At 44.7% G+C, this 18584-nt stretch overlaps 1 protein-coding gene across 1 annotated transcript in view; it reads right to left on the bottom strand.

The window, feature by feature from the left end:
* pola1 (polymerase (DNA directed), alpha 1) overlaps positions 1 to 18027 on the bottom strand; it is a 230735-nt gene extending 212708 nt beyond the window's left edge. The window contains exons 1-11 of the mRNA XM_078409144.1: positions 17944 to 18027; positions 14633 to 14757; positions 13286 to 13382; positions 12709 to 12789; positions 11935 to 12047; positions 10930 to 10992; positions 10490 to 10591; positions 8564 to 8762; positions 4753 to 4894; positions 2562 to 2737; positions 115 to 227 (exon numbers count right to left, since the gene is read on the bottom strand). Coding sequence (XP_078265270.1) covers positions 115 to 227; positions 2562 to 2737; positions 4753 to 4894; positions 8564 to 8762; positions 10490 to 10591; positions 10930 to 10992; positions 11935 to 12047; positions 12709 to 12789; positions 13286 to 13382; positions 14633 to 14757; positions 17944 to 17980 — 1248 coding nt within the window. The 5' untranslated portion in view covers positions 17981 to 18027. The remainder of the gene's footprint in view (positions 1 to 114; positions 228 to 2561; positions 2738 to 4752; positions 4895 to 8563; positions 8763 to 10489; positions 10592 to 10929; positions 10993 to 11934; positions 12048 to 12708; positions 12790 to 13285; positions 13383 to 14632; positions 14758 to 17943) is intronic.
* Positions 18028 to 18584: the final 557 nt, after the last annotated feature.

The raw sequence follows: 18584 nt of genomic DNA, 5'->3' as shown, positions 1-18584 counted from the left end.
GATTGCATAAACACTAAACATAGCCATTACATAATCACCAGAGCAGACTCTGATATATTGAATGAACCACTTTGCAAACAAGTTAATGACAAGTCAACTGCCGTATTTACACACCTTTTCCCTTGGCAACAGGTACACTGTGCGCTCAATGTTTTTCACAGCCACACAGCAACTGACGTACGATTTTGCAGATTCAATCCACACTTTGCCAAAGAGATAAACCACTCCTGAGGAAGACACAAAATGGTCAGTTGTTCCTCCAATATAACCAAAAAACATGCATATGCAAGGTCAATTGATCAGATCTTGTATAGATGATGAGAACAGCAATTTTCAGTTCAGCTCCTCTGCTTTTCCAAGTAATTTTAATAAAATGTGTAGGTATTTGCTGAAAATCTGTCCGATATGGCTCTACATTGCTGATGGTGATTCAGTCAACTTTCAGACTTGGCTCGAGCTTGAGGAAACTCTTGGGATTTATATTAAGAATCATTGCAAACATGTGGAAATGTCAAAAACAGGTGGAGAACCACAGAACTGTGTGGTTCTGAGAGGAAATGGTAGGCTTGTCAAATTCCTGGTTCGCAGTAGTAGCAAGACCAGTAATATGCAAGAACAAGACAGCAATTATGTCATGTGGTTTTTATTACTCAATGATAGCAGAAAATAAATGCAACATACTGAAGAAAGGCGAGGAACATTGTTTAGATTGCTTCTTAAATTATAGGGCCAGATTTTACTGGTAAATAGAGTGAACTGTCGGTCTACATCAGCTTATGTACAAGCAAAGTAAAATTAAAGATGTTAGATAAGCAAGCATAAAGTAGCCATGGCAAAATAGGTACATGAACGTCACAGAACCAGGTGTTCTGACCCAGAAGCTATGTCCAGTTGCAGAGGAATCCAGGCTGAACTAAATATTTCATGCTACTTGATTGTTTATAGTCACAGAGTGATACAGTGTCAGAGTGATACAAGGTCAGTCATACTTTTATTGAGCGGTCAAATAGTTTACTCCTGTATCTATTCCCACCCAACATCATAGCCTGATGCACTACTGTCAATCAGCACGTTTTTTTGTTGTAAAATGTCAGCACTCATTCTTCAGCCCTTCGGCCCAACTTGCACACAGTGGCCAACGTGTCCCAGCTACACTAGTCCCACCTGCCCGCGTTTGGCCCACATCCCTCTAAACCTGTCCTATCCATGTACCTGTCTAATTGTTTCTTAAAAGTTGGGATAATCCCAGCCTCAACTGCCGCCTCTGGCAGCTTGTTCCATACGCCCACCACCCTTTGTGGGAAAAAGTTCCCCTCAGATTCCTACTAAATCTTTCCCCCTTCGCCGTAAACCTATGTCCTCTGGTCCTCGATTCCTCTACTCTGGGCAAGAGACTGTGCATCTACCCCATCTATTCCTCTCATGATTTTATTCACCTCGACAAGATCACCCCTCATCCTCCTGCGCTCCAAGGAATAGAGTCCCAGCCTAATCAACCTCTCCCTATAGCTCAGACCCTCGAACCCTGGCAACATCCTTGTAAATCTTCTCTGTACCCTTTCCAGCTTAACAACGTCTTTCCTATAACATGGTGCGCAAAAGATCAAAGGATTGGAAAAGGAAGAGAAAGAGTTACAACCCAAAAAAAACAGGGAATAAATAGTATGGGTAGAAAAAATAAATAAATAGCAGTAAACACTGGAGTGTGTCGTTTATTGGCACCCTGACAGTAAGCACAGTACTTGACAACTATAAATCAGTACATTAGAGAATGTAACAAGAGGAGTGTAATTATTGTGAGAAATTTAATCATCATATAGACAGCAAACTAGACTAGGAGAGGGCAGATGTAAATTCAACCAGCAAGTTGCAATGCAAAATCACTTTCAGATAGTAACCAGGGCAAAAACAAAAGAAAGAAGCTCCAGAGCTGTGGAGACAGTTCAGAGGTTTCAACGTGGAATTCAGTAGAAATGCTCCTGCTCATGGAAAAATGGTTAGCTCTCACATGTGTCACTCTGATCAAACCATAGCCAGAGTGAAATATAAATTTCCAAGTATGATGCCAGGGATTCTACCACTGAAACTGATCAGACGCTTTACCCAGACAAAATAGGCTCGATCGCAAATCATTCAGCAATCGTCCATGCAGAATATCCTAATGCCCTTTGGGACAAAGAGACAAAGGATTTTGCTTTTGGAAGTTTGAAGAGATTCGGCGTGTCACCGAATACTCCAACAAACTATTTCAGATGTACCGTGGAACATATGCTGACCGGTTGCATCATGGCTTGGAATGGCAATTCCAACGCACGGGAATACACAAAACTGCAGAGAGTAATGGACAAACACCCGGACTCTGCTTGGCATGGGATGAGAAGGGCTCTCCCCCATCAGATCCTTCATGCGGCGATGGGTGGAGTCACGGCACTTTACTACACTGCTCGCAAATGATGATCTGTCCATAGCCAGCACTAACCATTATTGTCAGTATAATGTAAAGCAAGCATTACCATTACTCTCGGATTTTAACTGCGACGCTTATGGAAGATCACCTTTACCTGGTTGGTGATACTGGTCCTCATAAGCATCCACCCAATAAAATCTGATGACTTGCTCTCCCTCTGAATCTGTCACCAATGGCAAACGACTGGCATCCACCTGTACTTCAACTACCAAAGCGTCACTTTCATTCTGGTTCATACGATCCCAACAAGATTCAGTGAAAGTGGAGTTTCTGGAAAAGGAAAAAAAAAGATAACACATGAAGAATGTACAAAACACTTTCTTGAGGTAACCAAATGCAATTTAATCGGACCACCACTGGAATGTGTTGCAGACCAGCATGATGGACAAAGACAGTGGATGTCATCTAGTAGAGTGGAAGAGCTGCCACCTCACAGCGCCAGAGACACAGGCTCGATCCTGCATTCCAAAGATGTGCAGGTTTGTAGGTTAGTTGGCTTCTGTAAAATGCCCCTAGTGTGTAGAACATAGAATTAGTGTACAATGGTTGGTGTGGGCTCGGTGGGTCGAAGGGCCCGTTTCTATGCTATCTCATAACCAATTCTAAACTAAACTAGTTGGGTTTCTGGAAAAGATTCAATAATGTTACAAGTAAGAGATGAGCAAAAATGAAAGCGTAAAGACCTAGAGGTGAGCTTTTGACAAGTTTGGAGTAAAGAAAGTATGGGTGAAGAAAATATTCAGAGATGGGGAGTAACATGCAACGTTCCCATGGGGATCTGTTCCAGAGTCTCAGCTTTCCATTGTATACTTTAATTGGATTGAGGGACAGAAATTGCATACTAAGCTTATGGAGAGCATCAAGTTACGAGGCACAATAAGTTGAGTAGATGAGTAGCAGAAGATGGTGTTACAAAGGAACATGTAGCTAACATAAGTAGTCAAAGCCATAATTTATGAAGTGAAATACTGGGGAAATGTTATGTCATCTAATTTGTATTCAAAGAAAAGACAGAATGTTTAAAAGACAGAATGTTAATGGGGGTGGGGGGGGGGGATTGAAATTGGATGAGCACTGTGAGGTGGATTGGTACAGTGAGTGATTAAAGAGGTTAATGAAATGTCAGTACATTGCCCAAATCAAATGGGCACAAAGGGGAGAACACAATGCCCTAAATCATTGGCCAGATGCCATCTCGAACGTTGCGAACAGAGAATATTCTTCCTTAATAACAACTCTTCCACATACACACCGATCTATTCCTTTCATGATCTTATACACCTTTATAAGACCACTCCTCATCGTCTGGCGCTCCAAGGAATAAAGTCCTGGCCTGCTCAACCTCCCCCTATAGCTCAGGTCCATGAGCACCCGGAACATTCTCGGAAATCTTCTCTGCACTCTTTCCAGTTTAACAACATCGTTCCTATAACACGGTGACCAAAACTGAACACAATATTCTAAATGTGGCCTCACCACTGCCTTGTACAACTGTAACATGACCTGCCAACTTCTATACTCAATACTCTGACTGATGAAGGCCACTGCACCAAAAGCCTTTTTGACTACCCTATCTACCTATGACGCAACTTTCAAGGAAATATGTATCTGCACTCCTAAATTTCTCTGCTCTACAACACTCCCCAGAGCCCTGCCATTCACTGTGGAGGTACTGCCCATATTAGACTTCCCAAAATGCAACATCTCACATTTCTCTGTATTAAATTCCACCAACCACTCCTCGGCCCACTTGATGAAGATCCTGCTGCAATTTTTGAATACCATTTTCAATATCTACAATACTACCCACTTTAGTGTCATCTGCAAACTTGCTAATCATGCCGTGTACATTCTCATCCAAATCATTGATAGATGACTAGATGCTAGGGCTTTCTTCTGGCCTCTTTTTGCCCTCTTGATTTCATTTGTTAGCATGCTCCTGAGTTCTCAAAACTCCTCCCAGGATACATTTGATCCTAGCTGCCTCTACCTGCCCCATCTTCCCCCCCCCCCCCCCCCTTACTCTTGACCAGAGCCTCAATTTGTCTTGTCATCCAAGCTTCCTTACACCCACCTGCCTTGCCCTTCACTCTATCTTATCCTCTGGAGATGCTTCAGGTCTGGACTCAGACTGATTCATTGTTAACTAGGAATTCAACTGTTTAATGCAACTGCTTTATTTTGCAGGAGACTCAAAAGATGAGCAGATTTTACCCAACCCCTTCCCCAGATCCATGCCCTTATGTTAGTAATCTCCCCAAAGTCTTTTCCCACACCCAACTTACTTGAGTGGTTTGTCTTCCTCCTTGGGTTCTTCCACTTTGCTGGTTTTCTCACTTTCCGCTTCCATTTTGACAGTGGGCACAGGTCCCGTGTCCATGGGCTCATCGAAGTCTCCCTCATCCAACTCCATTTCCTGGGCATCCTCTACAGATCAAAACTCAGCATTTCAAACACTTGACCCAGGACCTGCGCAGAGCCGAGAGTTTGGAACAGACAAACTCGCAAACGCAATCCTATTAAAAGTTAACTGTTCAGGAAAAGTGGCAGTGCACAGATCCACGTGCGACGGTGGCGTGGTGACAAGCCATTGGAGCTGCTTCACAACCCTCTGGCTAAAGAAATCCCTCCTCAATTGGAGAAAGTCTCAGCACTGATCCCTTTGGTACATTACTTGTTAAAGATAGGCTTCCATTAGTAATAACAAAATCTTCAATTATCACCATGCTGAGTTCATAAATTCATAAGTTCTTAGGCGCAGAATTAGTCCATTCAGCCTTATCAAGTCTACTCCACCATTCAATCATGGCTGATCTCTCTTTCCCTCTCAACTCCATTCTCCTGCCTCTCCCCATAACCCCCCAAATCAACAATCTATCAATCTCCACCTTAAAAATATCCATTGACAGCCTCCACAGCCATCTGTGGCAATGAATTCTGCAGATTCACCACCTTTCGATGAAATAAATTCCTCCTCATCTTCTTTCTAAAGGTACGTCCTTTCATTCTGAGGCTATGGCCTCTGGTCCTACTGATCCACCAGTGAAAACTTCCCCTCCACATCCACTCTATCCAGGCCTTTCACCATTCGATAAGTCTCAATGAGGTCCCTCCCTTCATCCTTCTAAACTCCAGTGAGTAAAGGCCCAGTGCCATCAAAAGCTCATCATATGTAAACCCAAATCTGGACCCGGTTTCTTTCATAGCTCTGCATCCCATCAGCTCTCCCATTGCCTTGTGGATCAGTCTCCCAAGTGGGCCATCAGTACGGTGGTCAACATCCCACAGACGAATGCTGCACGCTAGCGCAAGACTAATTTAGATATTTCCTGTGTAGCAGACACCATACAAAGTCAATGAGGGAGCACCTACCTGTGCTATCTGTGTTAAATGACAAGCCAGACAGAGAGACGCAACAACCTCAGAATGAATGCACGTTCAAAACTGCACTCAATAATTCACTCACTCTTCAACGTTTAATTTCCACCCCAGCCATACCAACAATCCTTGGCAAATGTAAAACTCAGCACCAAATCAGTTGGTCGTTGTTAACAGCTTTGGATTTAGAAAGCCCATGTGGCACACCAAAATTTGAATTAATTCACATCAACGCTTTGATCAAATGAACACATTGCCTATTTTTGGTTGAGAAGTACAAGCTGCAAACTTCCTTCAGAGCTTCTCCCGAGCTTTGTTCTACCTCCATCTGGTGGTCAATCCGTGAAGGACAATTGACCTTGCCAATGTATATTTCTGCTTTCCTTCTGCCCCAATACAAGTTGAACAGATAGTCTCATCTTAAGAATGACACTGAAGGTCAACAAGTTAAGACCCCTACCCATTATAATGGCAATAGGGTCATGCAGAGGTTGTGAAAGCAGTTGAAGTTTGACAATGTTGAACTTGCACAATTTCACAAATCCACTTACACAGGCATGCACTTGACTTGCTCAACAATATTTTAGTTGAGTAATGGGTGGTAGAAGTTCCCATTTTGCCCCATCCCATCCACATGCGCCTGTGCCCAGACTACTGTGGACCAATTTCAAATAGAACAGCAGAGGAACAGGCCCTACCAGCCCTCAACGGCCATGCCAAATATGATGCAGTTAAACTAATCTCTGCCTGTACATAATCCAGTACAGCCCAGAATAAATCTAATTTAGATACGTGGAATAATAACCTTTTAATAGTGGAGACTTAAGAGACTGCAGATGCTGGAATCTTAAGCATAAAAAAACTACTGGATAAACTCAGTAGGACAGGCAGCATCTGAGGAGGGAAATGGACACACAATGTTTCGGCACAAAACCCTTCTTCCAGCCTCAAAGAAGGATCCCTACCCACAGTTTCAGAAGCCCTTTTCGTAACTTGAAGAAAGATTCTGACCTGAAATGTCATTTCCATTTCCCTCCACAGATGCTGCCTGACCCGCCGAGTTCCTCCAGCAGTTTGTTTTATGCTCAGACTCTTAAAAGTGCCGGTCATGAACTTTAAAAGTACCAAACTAGACAAGAAATGTCTAGTGCTCAAGTCGACAACATTGAACACAAGCAGAAACCCAGCCAACAGATTAACTCTTTATCAGACTTGGGCCTGGTATTCAAAGCCAAAAAGTCAGCTTGTTCTCCGAAACTCAAGAACTGTTCTCAATTCCAAAGTCCGAATCAAGTTTCTTTCAGCCTTTTAAAAACGTTTCCCACCTTCAGTTTGTGCATTTCTTAGTTTTAGGTAAGTGACACAGCGTGGATACGGGACCTTCGGCCTACTGAGTCTGCCAGAACAACAATCACCTGTGCATTAGCTCTATCCCACACACGAGAAAATATTTTACAGAAACCAATTAACCTGCACATCTTTGGAGTGCGGGAGGAAACCAGAGCACCCGGAGAAAACCCACACGGTCACAGGGAGAACGTGCAAACTCCATACATATAGCACCCACAGTCACGATTGAACCCACGTTTCTGGCGCTGCAAGGCAGCAACTCTACCACCCATTTCTATTCAATTTCTGCTCCTCGCCTCTTCTCCTTCAGAATCTTTCTGCTCCATTTTCCAGTACTATTTTTGTGTTTTATTCTCCAATTGCATGGGCAAAGAACTGGGTTTCAGGAGCCTTGTTTTAGAAGTAATCCACAACATTAGCATCTTCCCTCTGCACTGTTATGGCCCAACTTACTCAACATTCCCAGCCTTTTCTTTTGGTTAAAAACATCACCTTAAAATGGTGCTTTCCATGCTACATGAAGCATATTGCAGCAAATGAGTCGCTCCCACTGTGGTGGGTCGGGAATGGAAAAGCCATTACAGAAACGGCAATTGTTACGCCTGATGCTGAAATATTCTTCCTTTGTCTCTCAGTCTGGCAGTATCGTAAGTTTGTAATCAAAGGCTTGCTAACTCCAAATGAGTTTAAAAGCAAGGGAGATTTTCAGGGAGAAACACACAAAAATTGCTACGCCATTTATCCATACAAACCCACACAAGGTTAAGCTGGGCTATAATTTTTTAGTCCAATCAACATCCAATAGAACGGCGCAAACTAGCGCAAGTTTAATTTCGATAGTTCCCTGTAAGTAAACACTTGCTCATGGAATTGCAAAGAGCAACTCAATGACTGATAGCAAAACCACAGCTCATAGCTCCATAGCTCATAGCTCCATCCTTATGAGATGGAAAAGAATAATATTGAAAGCAAAGCATACATTTTTTTGGAAAGATTAATATATCATATCATATATCATATCATATCATATCATATATCTACAGCCGGAAACAGGCCTTTTCGGCCCTCCAAGTCCGTGCCGCCCAGTGATCCCCGTACATTAACACTATCCTACACCCACTAGGGACAATTTTTACATTTACCCAGCCAATTAACCTACATACCTGTACGTCTTTGGAGTGTGGGAGGAAACCGAAGATCTCGGAGAAAACCCACGCAGGTCACGGGGAGAACGTACAAACTCCTTACAGTGCAGCACCCGTAGTCAGGATCGAACCTGTGTCTCCAGCGCTGCATTCGCTGTAAAGCAGCAACTCTACCGCTGCGCTACCTTGCCGCCCTTGAATATACTATTCAGAAATATCGTACCATCAGCATCTTCCTTTACAACCACTTCCTGGGGAATGTCCTCTGATTCCAGCTTCATTGGCCTTGGCTTCACGTGCACCTTTTTGACGGATGATCCCACAGAAACACACTGGGTTGTTTCCGCGGTGCTGATTCCATCTTCAGCCACGGCCGGCTTTCTTGCAGAGCTGGTGCGGTGATTAAGGGCGGGGATTAAGATCTATGGGGTCAAAATAATGCAAGCTGCTTACTTTGTTCGGGAAATGGGAAGGATTTGAGCTTTAATAACTGAAGACCTTTCACAGTGTAACGATGCATCATGATGGACACAATTATAATCCAAACATTAAAAAGGAATTGTCTCAGTCAAGCCACAAGGAAGCACAGCTGATAGAGCTGCTACCTCACAGCGCCAGAGACACAGGTTCAACCCTGCTGTCAGTGTGGAGTTTGCATGTTCTCCCTGTTATCCCATAGGTTTCCTCTGGATGCTCTGGTACCCTCCCACATCCCAAAGACGTGCAGGTTTATGGGTTAATTGCCTTGGTGTGTAGAAAGTGGATGCGAAAGTGAGATAACAAAGGACAAGTGTGAATGGGTGACTAATGGTCGGCGTGGACCCAGTGGGCCGAAGGGCCTGTTTCCATGCTGCATATTTCAATTCAATTCACCTGTTGTCTCTCACACAACAAAAGCTTTTCACTGTACCTCAGTACATGTGACAAATAAGTTAAACCGAGCTGAAAACATGGATATAGAATCAGGTCCAGACAATTCGGCCCCTTGTAGCTGCTTCACCATTCAACAGGAACACAGCTTATCTGTAACCTCAATACCATCTTCCTACACTAAAAAGTTCTTGATTCACTTAATTAAAAACAAAGATCCTAGTTTCTGGGCAGTCTGAAGAAGGGTCCCGACTCGAAACGTCACCTATTCCTTTTTCTCCAGAGATGCTGCCTGACCCCGCTGAGTTACTCCAGCTTTTTGTGTCCATCAGCTTCTCGTTCCTGTTTGCACATTTTTCCTTTGTTTCTGAGGCAATGATCACCCAGGTTTTTCATTCTCCTTTAAAAATTCCAAAACCATTACCGAATAAAATGGCGGCATCATTTTACTGCGAGTCTTCTCATCGAGTACATGCGAGGCACTCATTTGTACAAATAGTTACAAACGCAACAATGGAGATCCCCAACCAAGACTTCTGCCCTTACCAATTTGCCTTTGCATTGAACAGTGAGCACAACAAAGTAACTGAGACACACTCTGCAGATTTGAGCTGAATGTACATCTTACATGGGCTTCGTCATTATCCTTCTGTACAATGACCTTGACAACCCTCATTGCATGGGGCTCAGTTATGTACATAGGTAAGTCTGTCAGGTATTTTTGGCTGAACAGAGCAGAATGGTGTGCACCACATCCACTGGACAACTGGCAGAGGACGGTTCAAATAAAGCCTGCGTAAATCTAGAAATAAGAACCTTTCCATAACACATCCATAAATTGCACATTATATTGACAATGGCACAGAAATACTAGAAGCATTGGGGGCAGCACAGCGGCACAATGAGTAGGATTGCCACCTCAGAGCTCCAACACAGGCTCAATTCTGACCCCCTGCCTATGTGGAGTCAGCATGTTTCTATGTTAAGGTGCTCCCAAAGATGGGTGGGTTAGTGGTAAATTGACCAATGTAAATTCCTCCCAGTCTGTGAATGGTGGAATCTGGTGTGAATATATGGGAATGTGTGGAATAAAACGGGATGGGCGTGAAGAGGTGAGTAAGGATTGGGTGGGCTGAAGGGCCTGCTTCCATGCTGTTCGCTTCTGCGGCTCATTATTCCATACTCTTAATTTAATGATTTACTGCTTATTCTCAAATTCTAGGCGAAAGCATTCGACCTTTTTTTTGGACAAAGAAACTGAAGCTGATTACGGGATTACCTTGGGTGCAGGAGGTTTGACGGAAAACGGATTGGCTACCAGCCCAGCAGGCTTCCTCTTCTTCAAAACCACAACAAGAGGTGGAGCAGGTATCGAGGATTCCTGTTAAATGTACACCAAAGCTGGTTAGTGCAACAAAGTTAGGAACAAAGAAGGAGTGATAAAACAGACCCAACATAATCTAAATGTGGACACAGAAGGACGGCAGATGCTGGGATCTTGAGTCAAAGTGCTGGAGGAACTCAGTGGGTCAGATAGCATCCGTGGAGCGAATGGCCAGGCGACGTTTCAAGTCACAACCCTACTTCAGACAGCCGGTCTGAAGAAGGGTTTAGATCCAAAACGCAGTCTGTCAATTAGCTCCGCAGATGCCGCCTGACCCGCTGAGTTACCCCAGCACTTTGTGCTTGGCAAGCAGTAAATATGAATAGGTTATTTACCTCTGCATGAAGGTCCTTAAGTATATCACCCAATAGATCATCCTTGGACAAATCAACATCCTTCTGCAACAACAAAAAGCAAAGACAGATATTTTGTAATTAGATTTCTTTTTCCCACTTCAAATAGGATTCTGCTTGGTATCTTCCTTCCTGAACTACAACTACTGGAGGTCTTTAAGTCTTCACGGAGAAATCAGGATACAGCATGACACGGCCTTTTTTTAGATTCAAACCAATTAATTAATCCAGTCTGTAACTATAAGGGGAACAGATGTAATTGCAAAGTAGATGACATCCCAATTTCCCACAGTAGATTTTGACAGCCAGCAGAGGCATTCTACTCACACATGAACAGAGGTTTAAGATAACGCATAGTGCAGAACTATCAAAATAGTGAGCGATAACCCCTTGGGAAGGTTTCACACACATTTATTTATGGCAATATCCTAAGGTACTAGTCCCATTGAGGTCATTACTGAAACCAAACTCTTGGCTGTTATCCTTCTCAGTTTAGTTTAGAGATACAGTGCGGAAACAGGTCCTTCGGCCCACCGAGTCCGCGCCGACCAGAGATCCTTGCACACTAACACTATCCAACATACTGGGGACAATTTACAATTTTACCAAGCCAATTAACCTACAAACCTGGAAATCTTTAGAATGTGGGAGGAAACTGGAGATTCCAGAGAAAACGCACGCTATAGGGAGGTGTTGAGCAGGCTAGGTCTTTATTCCTTGGAGCGCAGAAGAATGAGGGGTGATTTTATGGTGATGTATCAAAGGAGGTAGTTGAAGCAGGTACTATCACAACGATTAAGAAACATTTGGACAGGTCCATGGATAGGATAGGTTGAGGGATGTGGATCAAATGCAGGCAGGTGGGGCTAGTGTAGATGGGGCATGTTTGTCGATGTGGGCAAGTTGGGTCGAAGGGCCCGTTTCCACGATGTATGAATATACGACTCTATCTCTTTAGTAATGTGAAATTAATAGCTGGTGCCTTACCTCAGCTTTCTTCTTGGTTGTGCTGGCCAAAAACATGGACTTAATGATGTTGGGCTTTGAGACCAAACTCTTCACTCCTTTCTTCTCTTTATTTGCACGGGGGTTTTCTTTGCCTACAAGGACGGGTCACATTAACACAATCCAGACAATGCAATGAGAAGCTAACTTTTAAAGTTTAAATATATGATTGATAACCGATTAAAAATAAAATTGCTTATAAATATACGAGTACTTGTATCAATATCGCACCTTTAATATAAGAAAACAAACTGACTAAACAAATTAATTGATATGCAAAAATCTCAAAATCTACAGGACCGGTAGCAGACAGAACATATCAAGACAGTTTCCTTTCTCACGCATTAACATGTTAAAAAATTCTCACCTTGGACAGTCTCCATGAAAGGGCATTGACCTGAAACACGAATTCTTTCCACAGAATCACTCACCTGTGGAAGACTTCCAGTTAGATTCTGGGGAAGGAATTAATGTTTCAGGTCAATGCTGAAGTTTAGTCTAACTGCTGAATCCGTGCTTGGAAACAAGGAACTGCAGCTGTTGGTTTACCAACAAACAAAAAAAAACAACCAAAGTGCTGGAGTAACTCAGCAGGTCAGTCAGCATCCCTGGACAGGTGAAGTTTCAGGTCGGGATCCATCATTAGGCTGAAAAAGGATTCCGACCCAAAACGTCACCTACCCATGTTCTTCAGGGATGCTGGTTGGCCCGTTGAGTTACTCCAGCACTTTGCGGCTTTTTTTGCTGAATCGTTACCTTTGATTTTATTGTCAAAGACATCTTCTGACAAGTCATCGTCAAAAATCTCTCGGCCATCTTCCACGTAACCGATCCCATCTGCAAAGTATAAGTACAACATTAACAGGTTGTTTAGGGGGGAAAAAACTGCAGATGCTGGTTTAAATCGAAGGTAGACACAAAATGCTGGAGTAACTCAGCGGGTCTGGCAGCATCTCGGGAGAGAAGGAATGGGTGTCCTATCGGGTCAAGACCCTTCTTCATCTACGTGCCATTAATTCCCACTTGCTGCTGCAGAAGTATAAAGATCAAATTTCGGGTTCACATCTGACCATGGTCAAAACTTCTCACCCTTTGCAGAAAACTGAAGAAGGGTCTCTTCTGAACATCTGAAGAAGGGTCTCGACCTGAAACGTCACCCATTCCTTCTCTCCCGAGATGCTGCCTGACCGCTGAGTTACTCCAGCATTTTGTGATTAACAGGTTGTTGCCAGCTTCACAATACATATAATTACTGAAATGGTTCCCATTGACTTCAGAAAATTGTCTTAGGACACACAGACAAACACCAAAAGGGAGGTTAAGGTTCACACACCATCATCAACTATCCAGTCATCATCCTGTCGTTCACATACAAGCTTGGAGTAGGCATCTTCATCGAGCTCCTCATACACATTTGTGATCGTTTCAACCTGAAATAAATGATGACACATTATACCAGTGACAAAGGTGCATTCCACCAAATTTGAACATCACCCGAGCAAGATCCATTCAGAGCGACTTTAGTAATACACTAAGAACTAACGATTTTGCAAGAAAAGCCACTCGACCAGGGTTTGATGAAGGTGTGAAGTTTCAGTTAAAAATAAAGTAATGACTGCCAAGAACCAGTGGTCACTCAAAAGAAAACTGAATCCTAAGATTCAATTATCACAACTTCAGATATCCCTTTAAAAAAATAGAAACTGTTCGCAACTGGATCCTCCAACCCAAACTATAGCATGTGACAAGGTAGAACGTGTGTGTTCAAGGTTAACAGCGAAACAATGCTGGCATAGTGGTGTAGCTGGTAGAGCCGCTGCCTCACAGCGCCGGAGTCTCGGGTTCGATCCCGACTTCGGGTGTTGCCTGTGTGGAAAAAGGGAGAACGTGCAAACTCCGCAGATAGCACCTGAGGATAGGACCGATGTCGGGTCTCTGGCGCGGTGACACAGCAGCCGTACCAGCTGCACCACTGTGCCACCCTGTTCTCTTCTATACAATAACAAGGAGCCTCAGATGCTGCTTTATACCAAATACACAAAATGCTGGAGTAACTCAGCAGGTCGGGCAGCATCGTCACGTATCCATATTCTCCAGAGATGCTCCCTGATCCGCTGAGTTACTCCAGAAGTTGGTGTCTTTCTTCGTGACCATCTCTTCTTTGTTATTTATTCTGGCCGTGTCATGGGTTTCTCTCACTGCCTGGTGCATTAATAGGAGGAATCCAAAGATTGCTTTCCTCTCAGCTCTGCTTGATCTACAATTTAGCTCCTTGGCACGGATGTCAAAGCTCTCCTATCAATGCAACTGCTTCCGTTATATACGGGAACACCGCAACTCATTTCCCATTCAGAAATCTTCACTCGGTGATTCGTGACCCGCACCATTCTGCAAAGCGATTCTGCAAACATGATTGACTCTGGACCACACAGAAATTACCATGGCCTCTCTCGCACACATATCCTTCCACAACAACTATTTCCACACCTGTATTACCATTGCTGTTTTGCCAATGTCTAATCATGCAGTTGCCATCAATGCAATGAATTTGGTTACATTATCAACGTGCCATTAATTCCCACTTGCTGCTGCAGAAGTATAAAGATCAAATTTTGGGTTCACATCTGACCATGGCCAAAACATCTCATCCTTTACAGAAAACTGAACTTGGCTACTTTACCTCATATTTTATCTTCTCGCCGGCCTTGGCCTTCTTCAAGCGTTCCAAAGCCGCTAATCGCCCTCCTTTCTCTTTGCGGTCACGTTTCGAACGTGTCGCGGCTAGGCCACAAGATTTAGCATCATCTAAAACAGTAAACAACTTCCGTCAATCAATGTACAAGCACGGATTTCAGGTGGACATTTGGCACAAAGTGCAATACTTTCCCAAATGCAATGGAACAAAATACCTTCAGTGCTCACGCCAGGGCAAGCAGGTTCACCTGAATCTTTAAGAACAGTTCAACTTATGGTACAGCACACCCATTGTGGGCTGAAGGGCCTGTTCTTGTGTTGTACTGTTTTCTGTTCTATTTAGGCACAGGACAAGCTCAGCGATAAAAGAAACGACCCAAGCAAGTTTGCAATCTCACCAACATGACTAGAATGGTGGGGAAAGGGAGGAGTGAAACAGAGAGGCTTTGTAGCTGCATAGGTTTATGAAACTTCCAATCTGAATATAAAACTATAATGGGGTAAGACTGACAGTAAATGTTCCGCCATACTTTCAATAACCATGGCACATAATGTTTACTGTTACAGACACACTCACTGCAAGGGAGAGAGAAAGTATATCAAGCTTTAAGTAATAAGACTCTGCTGGATTCATTCCTGGTGAAAGATCTAACCCATGAACTGCCCTTCAGGAATTTAACTTCTGTCTCTCATAACAATGCAACCTCAGGAAATAGATGTTATGCTTTGAAGTTTACTTCACTGTCCTTTGCAAAGGTATTTACAACTTTGGTGAGACCATGTTTTGATCACTATGTTTTGAAAAGCTGTGTTGGAAAGAAAACTGCAGATGCTGGTTTAAATCGAAGGTAGACACAAAATGCTGGAGTAACTCAGCGGGTCAGACAGCATCTCTGGAGAGAAGGAATGGGTGACGTTTCGGGTCGAGACCCTTCTTCAGACTGAAACGTCACCCATTCCTTCTCTCCAGAGATGCTGCCTGACCCACTGAGTTACACCTGCATTTTGTGTTTACCTGGTATAGTAAAGATGTTGTTCAGCTGGAAAGAGAGCAGAGACGATTTGAACACCCGAGCTATAGGGAGAGGTTGGGCAGGCTAGGGCTTTACTCCTTGGAGAGCAGGAAGATGAGGAGTGATCTAATAGATGTGGATAAGATCATTAGGAGAATAGATACAGTGAATGCACAGACTTTTATCCAGGATTGGTGAATCAAGAATCAGAGGACATGGGTTTAAGGTGAGGGGGGATAGATTTAATAGGAACCTGATGGACTACTCTTTCACACAGAGGGTGGTGGGTACATGGAACAAGCTGCCAGATGTAGTTGAGGCAGATACTATAACAACATTTAAAAGACACTTGGACAGGTACATGGTTAAGAAAGGTTTAGAAGGATGTGGGTTTAATGCAGGCAGGTTGGATACTGTGACATCTAGGTTGGCATGGAAAAGTTGGGCCAAAAGGCCTATTTTCATGCTATGACTCTATCCAATTACTTTGAATGAATTAACAAGAAAAACAAAAAAAACTTCTAATGAAAGCGTGCTGCAATTAAAACACTTTGCATCTTATTGCTAAATCAATCAGAATTGCAGTTGTCCCAGTTCATGAGTTGCCTTTAATTCTGCCGCTGTTAAAAATTCAGACTCTATTTTGTTATTGGAAGGTAGGATTTTGGACTACTTTGAACTTCGAATAATGCCGCCAAAAACGGCAGCATTCCACTGTGCAGTTGCATATAACAGGTATAACAGAGCTTTATTTGTCGTTCGGTACCGAAGTACCGAACGAAACTACATAGCAGTCATAGAAAAAAAAAAGAACACAAGACACATAACCCCAACACAAACATCCATCACAGTGACTCCAAACACCCCCTCACTGTGATGGAGGCAACAAAACTTCCCCTCTCTTCCCCACGCCCACGGACAGACAGCTCGTCCCCGACCGACCCGCACAGTCCCCGCACCGGGCGCTGAAACGTCTCGCGGCCGAACCGGGCGATGGAAGGCCCCGCGACCAAGCCTTGCGCAGCTAAGTCCCGCAGCCGAGCCGCACCAGCGGTGAAAAGTCCCGCAGCCGAGCCGCACCGGGCGGTGTTAAGTCCCGCAGCCGAGCTGCACCGGGCGGTGTTAAGCCCCGCAGCCGAGTTGCACCGGGCGGTGTTAAGTCCCGCAGCCGAGTTGCACCGGGCGGTGTTAAGCCCCGCAGCCGAGCTGCACCGGGCGATGTAAGTCCAGCGGCCGAGCCGCACCGGGATGTAAAGTCCAGCGGCCGAGCCGCACCGGGGGATGTTAGGCCCCGCAGCCGAGCCGCACCCCGCGCCGTGAGGAAGAGAAAAGTTCCCCACACCCACACCCACCCCCCACCACCCCCTCCCACACATACACAACCAAACAAATATATATAAAAATCATCCCAACACCGACACTCAACAAAAAAAAGACGGACAGACTGCTAGTCAGCCGCTGCCTCTCTCTCTCCATCTCTCCCCCTCTCCCCCATCATGTCGTCATCCTAGTTTCACTGTCCTCCTGATTAATGTTACTGTTTGGATGCCTCGCTGTCACCTTCCCCTCAGCTTTCAATGAACCACAAAGCACTGTTGAATTATTGATCACTGTCTTCATTAGAACAATCAGACCTCATACAACATACATTTATTGCCCAAACCAGCCTTCAGAACAGAAGGGCATCAATTAAGAAAGGAGAAAAGCAAATATTTAAATCGACCATTATAACCACTTTTCATCTCTGCAGTAACACCAGGATTTCACTGGATAACCAATGTCAGTTTCATTGCTTTGTTTTGTCAGTTTCATTGCTTTGCAATTGACACAGGTGAAATTACACCATAACACAAACTTCCGGACATTCACGACTGCTCAATGTTACAGTGGTCCCTCCCCTCCCACTTCACCCAGGGTTGCCCCCTCCCTCCACACTAAATGTCAATTATCTCCCATCTCCAGATGACTGTACCCACTACCCGGGACTATGCATTCCTCTCCCTGGGACAGTGTCCTGTACCCTATCCCCAGGACTGTGCCCTCTACCCTCTCTCTGGGACTGTGCCCTCTTACCCTATCCTCAGGACTGTGCCCTATACCCTCTACCCAGGACTGTGCCATCTACCCATGACTGTGCCCACTATCCATGTACCCTCTGTACCCTATCCCCTGGACTGTACCCTCTACCCAGGATTGTGCCCTCTTCCTTGGACTGTGCCCTCTTACCCTCTCCCCAGGACTGTACCCTCTCCCCGGGACTGTGCCCCCTCTCCACGCCCATTACCGTGCTGCGGTGCCGATGCCTCGGCCTCCGGACCCATCGCGACTCGCACCTAAATGTGGCGCCAAATCGGTCGGAAGTGAGATAGTCGCGGCTGGCGGTCAGGGTACGCGTCATGCATCAGCGAACCAATCGGAAACCAAGGCGTCGCCATCATTGATGCGGGCAGATACCTGGCCTGCGGGCCACGCCATCTTTGATGCTGGCGGTTCCAGCGCCGGGCGCCGCCATCTTTGCTGCAGGCAGCGGCTGCTGATCACACTGCAGGAGGCAGTCACTCAGTGAGTGGGACGCACACTGAAACCCATTGCCACACTGACCTGTCTGTCCTGGGCCTCCTCCACTAGAAGAGCGGGGCCAAACGCCAATTGGAGGAACAGCACTTCATATTTCACTTGTGCAGCTTACACCCCAGCAGTATGAACATTGACTTCTCTTACCCTTGCCTTGCCTTGCCTCTCTCTCTCCATCTCTCCCCCATCATGTCGTCGTCCTAGTTTCACTGTCCTCCTGATTAATGTTACTGTTTGGATGCCTCGCTGTCACCTTCCCCTCAGCTTTCAATGAACCACATTTCCTAAACCCCACGTCTGCTTTGATCTGTCGTTTTCACACCTCACCCTTCCAAATCTCTGTTTCTCCCT

The sequence above is a fragment of the Rhinoraja longicauda genome, chromosome 12 (genome assembly GCF_053455715.1).
Source record: "Rhinoraja longicauda isolate Sanriku21f chromosome 12, sRhiLon1.1, whole genome shotgun sequence".
Classification (NCBI taxonomy): Eukaryota; Metazoa; Chordata; class Chondrichthyes; order Rajiformes; family Arhynchobatidae; genus Rhinoraja; species Rhinoraja longicauda.
The sequence above is the reverse complement of the archived record's forward strand: the minus strand, read 5'-3'. Positions and strand labels throughout refer to the sequence as shown.